General features: G+C 53.0%; 1 protein-coding gene across 1 annotated transcript; it reads right to left on the bottom strand.

Moving 5' to 3' along the window:
• Positions 1 to 338: 338 nt before the first annotated feature.
• On the bottom strand, positions 339 to 5,122 carry FITM2 (fat storage inducing transmembrane protein 2). The gene is made up of 2 exons (XM_004697998.2): positions 4,940 to 5,122; positions 339 to 1,444 (listed from the first exon to the last, which is right to left on the bottom strand). Exons 1-2 carry the CDS (start codon positions 5,110 to 5,112, stop codon positions 829 to 831), a joined length of 789 nt encoding a protein of 262 aa, XP_004698055.1. The 5' UTR covers positions 5,113 to 5,122; the 3' UTR covers positions 339 to 828.
• Positions 5,123 to 8,146: the final 3,024 nt, after the last annotated feature.

Genomic DNA, 8,146 nt, shown 5'->3' with positions numbered 1-8,146 from the left:
GTGGTTATTACTGAAACCTAATCAAGCGTCTGCTCCGAGGAGAAGGGGAGCGGTCAGCTTACAGCTTCGGGGACCGAAACGCGTGGGCGGCGATCACGGGCAGAAAGTCCCCGAAGCCGCAAAGTGCGAAGCTGCGGACCGCTCGGGCCGAGTCGCTCCAGGCCCCCTGGCCCGATTTCGGCAGCCGATCAGCAGCCAGGTGCACTATTTAACATTGTGGAAATACACCAGGTGCACTATTTAACATTGTGGAAATACACCAGGTGCACTATTTAACATTGCGGAAATACACCAGGTGCACTTTTAACTGCGGAAATAAACCAGCACTAGAACCCGGGTGGTGTTTCAGGTGACCGGCGGTTTTCTAGAACCTGGCCGGAACTCGAAGCTTGGGCCAAATGGGCCTGGTGGGAAGTTGGGGGGGGCGGGGGACAACCTTTTTTAAATATCAGCATTTAACACGGATTCCAAGCAAGACCACCCCCGGGGTCAGGAAGATGGGGTGAGCAGTCCCGAGGCCCTGACCTCCCCACGGCCAAGCACCGGGAGCGCCCCGCCATCTGGAGACAGAAGGGGTGTCCTATGCGACGACGGTCAGGTCCTCGCAGGGACACCCAGGGCCAGGCTGAAGGGGTGTCTGTGGCGCAGGCCAACATCGCCAGGACGAGTCGAGGCAGGACACTCATGCCCGGGACCCCACCTACCACCTCAGCCCAGACTGTCCTCTCTGCTCCAGGAGACCGGACCACGTGGCCGCCTAACTAAGACCCAGACGTGGAGGGGGGGGGTGTCGGCCGGCACCCCGCTGCTGTCCCCTTTGCTTCCCCTTTATTTCTTGTAATTGTCCCGCTTCGAACTGAAACCGGAGCTCTGGGGAGGAAGTCCGGGGGAGAAGGCTTTCAGATACCAAAACCCATAGGTCCCGTACCAGCCCAGCAGGCCGAACAGGGTCCCGAACACTTTCTGGGCGAAGTCGTGGAAGTAAACGGCTGTGCAGAGGAACATCAGCACCCAGAGGAAGGTCAGGGCGCCCAGGGCGATGACCAGGCTGGTGATGGCGGCGTGCAGGCGCTGCTCGCGCCGCGTCTTCACCCCGTGCAGCACGGCCATCTCCTCCACGATCATGAGGGCGCAGAAGGTCAGCAGGAAGGAGTGGCCCGAGATGTCGAAGCCGTGCCAGAAGCCGCCCGCCCCGTGACACTGCTGCTTGCTCCGGTGCTCCCTCCGCAGCCCCTCCAGGGCGGGCGAGCCGTAGCAGTTGCCCGTGTAGTGCTCGACGTTGTGGAAGAACGTGGTGCACCCGTACCAGATGGCCGTGCCCACCAGCAGAGTGGTCAGCCGCTGCAGGACCAGCCTGGGCTTGCCAGTCAGCTGGTAGGTGGTGAGGGCAATGAAAGGCAGCAGGAGGCTGAAGGTCCAGGCCCAGGCTACTTTGACAAAATACCTGGCAGAGGAGAAAAGAGCAAGTGACCAGATGGGGAGTGACGGAGGGGAAACACCGCCGCGAGAAGGGTCTCTATACGCCCAACGGGGTCCACCATTGCGAGAGCTCCCGAAGGCTCTAGAACCAGCGGGGCCGCTACGTTCCCGAAATACTTTAATCCTTAGTTAGCAACCTCTTAACGCGGCTCTCTGAGGTTTGCCCATTTGCCAGATTGAAAAATGGCGTCGCGGTTAAGCGCTGGGCCGCAAATCTAAAGGTCAGTAGTTCCAAACCACCAAGCGCCCTGAGGGAAAAAGAGGAGGCTGTTGGCTTCTGTTAAGATTACAGCCTTGGGAGGGGGGGGGGTAAGATTAGAGCCTTGGGCAACCATGAAATATACACCTTTCCTCTAGTTCCTAAATGCTTCCTGCCTCTCCCCCTCCCCCTCCACTATCATGATCCCAATTCTACCTTACAAATCCGGCTAGACCAGAGGCTGTACACTAGTACAGATAGAAATTGGAAACACAGGGAATCCAGGACAGATGATCCCCTCAGGACCAGTGCCGAGAGTGGCCATACTGGGAGGGTGTAGGGAGGGTGGGGTACAAAGGGGAAACCGATTACAAGGATCTACATGTAACCTTCTCCCTGGGAGATGGACAACAGAAAAGTGGGTGAAGGGAGACGTCGGACAGTGTAAGATATGACAAAATAATAATTTATAAATTATCAAGGGTTCATGAAGGAGGGGGGAGCGGTAGAGAGGGGAAAAAACGAGCTGATACCAAGGGCTCAAGCAGAAAGCAAATGTTTTGAGAATGATGGCAACAAATGTACAAACGTGCTTGACACGATGGATGTATGGATGTATGGATTGTGATAAGAGTTGTACGAGCCCCCAATAAAATGCTTAAAAAAAGAGGTTACAGCCTTGGAAACCCTCAGGGGTAACTCTATTGTGTCCCCATGGGGTCACTCTGAGGCCGAATCAACTCCATGCCAGTGGGGTTAACAGACAAAAGTTGACAAAAGTCGTGCCCAGAACAGAGGGAGGTAAGTGGTGGTGGAGCTGGGACGGGATCCAGGACCTGTGAGCAGCTCAGGAAAGCTGCAGTAATGGAACACTTGGCAAGTCCCCCGGCAACACTTGGAATACCAGCAAGCACAGAGGAGAGCTAGGTTCGGCGGGCCCCAAGCCCAGGCTCCCCCACCCCACTGAGGCAGGCACGGTCTATGAACCACCCAGCTCCATTCTAAAGGAACTGGTTCCCCAAGACCTGGACACTTCCAAGCTCAATGACCCAGTTTCAGATCCTGACTCTGAACTCACTTCTCTAAGCCCCTTTCCTCCGCTGTTCATAGAACGAAAGGGGACATGTGACTGCTTTGTGTGTTGTGGAGAACAGACACAGCAAACACATGCAGATTCAACAGTTTCTGCTCGTGCACTTTAGGGACACGGGGTACATCCTTGAGTTGAACAAGCATTCTCACTCACCCTCCCTTGTTCCTCCCTTGATAACAGAAATGCAATGCCACCCAAGGTTCCCGCCGGATTTTTTGAGTGGCTATTGACAATCTCATCCCATACAGACAGTTCTTTTACAAGCACAGCTTTCGTCTTTTAAACTAGGTAAGCTAATCCATTGCTCTGCTGTTTGCTTTTCAGAAGGCGGCAGTGGATATCTTTAAGTTTAAAGCTGATCTGTGGGTGGCAATAGTTTCTAGGTTTCATCCAGCCTCCAGGGCTCTAGAAAGTGTGTAAGAATGTGAAATTTGTTCTGCAATTCCAATCCCGACTCCCATACACACACCCCGCCTTTGATCAGGTTTCTTCTATCAACTCTTTGATCAAAATATCCTGTAATGGCAGCTGGGCACCCTCCAAGTACTCTGGTCTCATGGCAGAAGGGGGCACACATCCCAGACCTCCCTCCTTCCTATTCCTGATTCTTCCTCTGCTTCTCGAGGCAAATGGCGACCAAGTGCTGTGCCTTAGCTGGTCACCTGAAAGGTTTTTCAAGACCCTACGCCTCACACAACCCATTAGGAGGTAGTACGGAAAGCACTACCTTATCAGGCCGATCAACGGGGCTGTCCCATGAAACCATGCCGAAAAACCTCCACACCAAGGAACCGCATCCCTTGAGGGATTTCGTTGTCCACTGCAGCCCAGACAGCTATTCTTTTGGGTTGCTGTTGTAAATATACCCATCCCACAGGGAACGGGGTGCTTCCAGGCCCAATGGTTCAGGAGTGCCTTTCAGTAATTAGCACATAGGCTTGGAACTAAGAGCCGGAACCCTCGGCTATTCCCCAAACACTAGGCACTTGTCTGCCAGGCTGCCTGGCTACTAGCCCACCCGGGCAGCACACAGCAGCAGCTGTCTTGTCGGCTTCCTACGAGCTCACGAAAGGTGGCTGACCTGGGAACCTGGTTGTGGCAAACACCCAAGCAAGAGACCCAGGGACACTACGATCTATTCTTAGCCTGGCCGTGCAGGAAAAAAGGAAGGAGGGCCAAGGACAAAAGGACTCTTCCCAGAATCCCAAGGTTTCTCAGATACCAACTCAAGGGCCTGCCACTCAAATTGTACTGCCATGCAAAGATCTTACCAGAGTCAAGGTCTGCCTGACATTTGACACAGCAGCCTGGGAGACAAACCAGAAGTTTAAGTAGATAACCCAAGTTGAGCCTTCTTTCAAGAGGTTCTGCAGACACAAGTCTGAAGCAAAAGCTGGGCTGGAATCAAGGGATGCACTTGGCCTTTCAGACCTATTATTGCGGCAATGCTGATGTGCAATGCACTTAACAATCTCGGCCAAAAAAAAGAAGGAACAGGCTGGCAGAGTTCAGATGTCTTCAAAGTGCCCCTCTGTGATTGCTGCGCTGGGCCGCTGCCATGCACTTTGGGTGAGTGAGAAGGTCCAAGTAAATTCGGGGGAAAGGTGACCGGCTGCACTGTTCTAGCCTCCTCCGCGCCAAGGTCCCAGACGCTGGGGGCAAGGCTGTCAATGCTGGGGTGGCGGGAGAAGGTGGGCCATTGTCACAGGCTGGGGAATCCTCAAAGGGTCCATAGAGATGTGAGGATCTTAACAAAAGCAGGTGAGGGGTGGCATCGCCCAGCTCCTAACCCCAAAGAAAACTAGGGGTCGGGGATGGTATCCGAAATCTCGGCTGCTTCACGTGGCCCCCACCCCGACACTCGCACATTGCCCAGCGGGACACTGTTCGGCCAAGCTCAGGCTACCTGGTTTGAGTTTGCAGACGCGGGTTCAGGGGGCCACTAGCTATTCCGGCGCCCCTCCGTCGCAACGCGCGCGCGAAATGCTGCTGTCACGTTTGGGAGAAGAGCTCACCCCCCTCCAAGTAACTTCTCGTCCGAGAAGCTAACCCCCCGCTGCTCCGGGCGAGTCGACCCGTCGGCCAGGCTTCAGCCAGGCCCAGTGCCCACCAAAGGCGGTGGCAGGCCGGCTAAAGTGGGGGCAGGAGAGGAGCAGGGGTGAACTCACATGTTGAGGACGTTGCGCTTGTTGCTGAGGTAGCTCTCGGGCAGCGGGGACAGCTCCTTGAGGACGGAGCCCATCAGCATGAACGTCACCAGCGCCCATGGCAGGTAGCGCCGCACGGCCGCCCGCACCAGGGTCCCCCGGAGGAACCACGCGCAGCGCTCCAGATGATCCATGTCCGACCTCGTCGGCCACCGTCCGCCGCCGCGGGCCCTCTCGGCCACCGTCGCACCCTTCTGGTGGGTGCTCCGCCTCCCTCGGAACGGTGGGCGTGGCCGCGCGCGGGCCCCACCCCTTGGCGGAGAGTTGGCGCGCCGGCGTCCGCGCGCTCCCCCTTCCGGTGACTGGCGGGTACTGCAGCGCGCTCATCTCCCAACTCCTGCTACCATACCAGGCCGTGGCGCGCCTGTGCACCGCAGGTTCGAATCTCACTCTCACCCGGGGACTTGAGTTCCTGGATGCTGCAAGAAGGAGCCCAGGTGACACCAGGGGTTAGACATTGGGCTGCTCACCCCGAGGTCAGCAGTTCACACCCACCCGTCACTCCACGACGGAACAGCTGAAGCTATTTGCTCCCGTAAAGATACTATATATAAACTCGGAAACCCTATGAGCCAAAATCAACTGGAGGGCAGTGGGTTTGGTTTGGGTTTCGGGTGGTACAAATGGTTTATGTGCTGCCTGCGAACGGAAAGATTGTAGGTTCGAGTCCACCCCGAGGCGCCTTGGAAGAAAGGCCTGGTGATCTACTTATGAAAAAAATCAGCTCTTGAGAAACCTATGGCGTTCGGTTCCTCTCTGACACACACGGGGTCACTACGTGCCGACTTGATGCAGCCGGTAGTGGTCGACTGAAACCCTCTGCCACGCAGCCGATTCTAGTGCAGAGCGACCCTGCTACTGGTAAGAGACTGGGATCATTGGAGGAGGTGCGCCTGACCCGGGCAAGTCATGGTATCTCCAGTGGCCTCCTATGCAAGTGAAAGTTGGACATTGAATAAGGGAGACTGAAGAAGAACGGACGCTTTTGAACGATGGTACTGGCGAAGACTGTTGAAAATACTGTGGGCCCAGGAAGGGAAGAGGAAGGTGGGGGGAGAAAGGGAGAACCAATCACAATGGTCTACCTATAACCCCTTCCCAGGGGGACGGACAACAGAAAAGTGGGTGAAGGGAGACATCGGTCAGTGTAAGACATGAAAAAATAATAATTTATAAATTATCAAGGGTTCATGAGGGAGGGAGGGAGGAGGGAAGGGGGAAATGAGCTGATATCAAGGCTCAAGTGGAAAGAAAACGTTTTGAGAATGATGATGGCAACACATGTACAAATATGCTGGACACAATGGGTGGAAAAGAAAAGGAAATACTGGGGACTGCCAAAAGAACAACCAAATCTGTCTTGGAAGAACAGAGTGCTCCTTAGAGGCAAGGATGGCGAGACTTTGTCTCACATTCTTTGGACATGTTGTCAGGAGAGACCAGTCCCTGGAGAAGGACCTGATGCTTGGTAAAGTGAGGGGCAGCGAAAGAGGAGGCGGCCCTCAGGGAGATGGATGGACACAGGGACCGCAACAGTGGGCCCAAATACCATGGCGCAGGACTGGGAGTGGTTCCCCCTGTAGTGAGTAGAGTTGGAATTGGCTTGATGGCACTAACAACAACCACCTTCCCCACCAGAGGGTGGTAAAGGGCCACAGATGTCAGGGTGTGCCCTCAGTGGGGACCACTACACTGTCACGCTTCATTTTCACATGTATCTACTCAACAGATACGTGTTGGTACCTGCTGTGGAGGCTCTGGAGTGGAGACAAGGATGCACGCGGGAGTCGTAAAGATGGATGGAGGGCTCGAGGCGGGTGTATGTGATCCTTGACCTCAAGGGAACGTAGAAATTAATGAAGGTGATAGCCATGGATTTATTCAGCCAACCAACACTTGTCAACTGCGTCCTACTGGACTAGATCTTGGCACTTAAAATATTTTGCATAACCGAGTTTCTCAAATAACCATAGATTTAAAAGCACAGTTTCCCAGGTTTGAGGTAGAAAACATCTAAGATGATCCTGGGATGTCTCAGCAACTCAGAAAACAAAGACGTCAGAAGGGATCAAAGAGACCCAAGGCCATTTTCAGAAGGTCATGGGACTCAATAGAAAGGTCAGAAATGGAACCATTTAAGCATAAATAAAAATTGCACATGCTGCAGATGAAAACACAACCAAGATGTTTCAGTCTAAGGGCTTATCAGTTGGCAACCTTGGAGAAACCAACTCATTCTTTTGAAAACTGAGAAATAAAGACGAAGAATCCAATAGTTCCCCTGCCTCTCCTATCTCATGGAGCCACCGAGTACCCAAAGAGCAAGTGAATTTCTTGTAATAGAAAGAGTCTAACTTTAATAAATGAAGAATGAACAATAGAGTCAGGATTTCATCACCTGTAACATGGACATATGTGAGTTATCTTCATTTCAAATGCAGTCTGCAGGTATTCCTAAGGAGAAAAGATTAGATACTGCTGGCATTTCTGAATAGTCATTTCTGAATATTCATCTCACACGTTTCGCTCACAATAGTAGACCTGAGGTTTCTTCGAGCCCGTTTTCACAGATGAATGGACTTTGTAGATGCTACAGAAACTGAGGATTCTAACCCCAAATGTGGTCTGCTCAAATAAAGTAGGATTCTCTGACCGAATTCAAGATATCACTTCATGGGCAAACTGGACATCCCATCGGGCATCTTTTTGTAGTTGTTGTTGCACGGGTTTGGAGATTGTCACACCTCTTCTGAAGTGGCTCTGCCTTCAGTAAAGAAAGCACTCCTCTTTTCAGAGTTTCTGCAAGCTACTTTTATTTGCCTTTTTGTCTTTGAGAGCAGCATGCGTTTTCCAAAACAAAAATCACTATTTTTTGTGTGGAATGGCTGTCTGTCTGGAAATCATCTGAGGCTAAGCTTGTGTGTGCTCTGATCAAGCTGGACACGACTAGAGGAATGCACGCGCTCGCACACGCACCCACACGAATGCACGCCCACACACATGCAATGTTACACTACGGAACCCTTCCTGGATGCCCTCTGCTTTTCCAAAGTTCACTTGACCCATTTCCCTTTTATGAGGACCGATGTGAATCCTTATTCTCACCACCAAAAGAAGTCTGAGGAGGATCTTCGTGTTTACAAAACAAGTGAGAGGCCAATGTTTAGC

The sequence above is a fragment of the Echinops telfairi genome, unplaced genomic scaffold, assembly GCF_000313985.2.
Source record: "Echinops telfairi isolate 266 unplaced genomic scaffold, ASM31398v2 ScPeMD7_5592;HRSCAF=6446, whole genome shotgun sequence".
NCBI lineage: Eukaryota > Metazoa > Chordata > Mammalia > Afrosoricida > Tenrecidae > Echinops > Echinops telfairi.
This window is presented reverse-complemented; position numbering and strand designations above follow the sequence as displayed.

Excerpts from the sequence above, each read along its gene's own strand:
- FITM2 (XM_004697998.2), bottom strand. The coding sequence starts at position 5,112 with ATGGATCATCTGGAGCGCTGCGCGTGGTTCCTCCGGGGGACCCTGGTG. Across the intron at positions 1,445-4,939 it reads AAGCGCAACGTCCTCAACAT|GTATTTTGTCAAAGTAGCCT; the intron begins GTGAGTTCACCC and ends CTCCTCTGCCAG.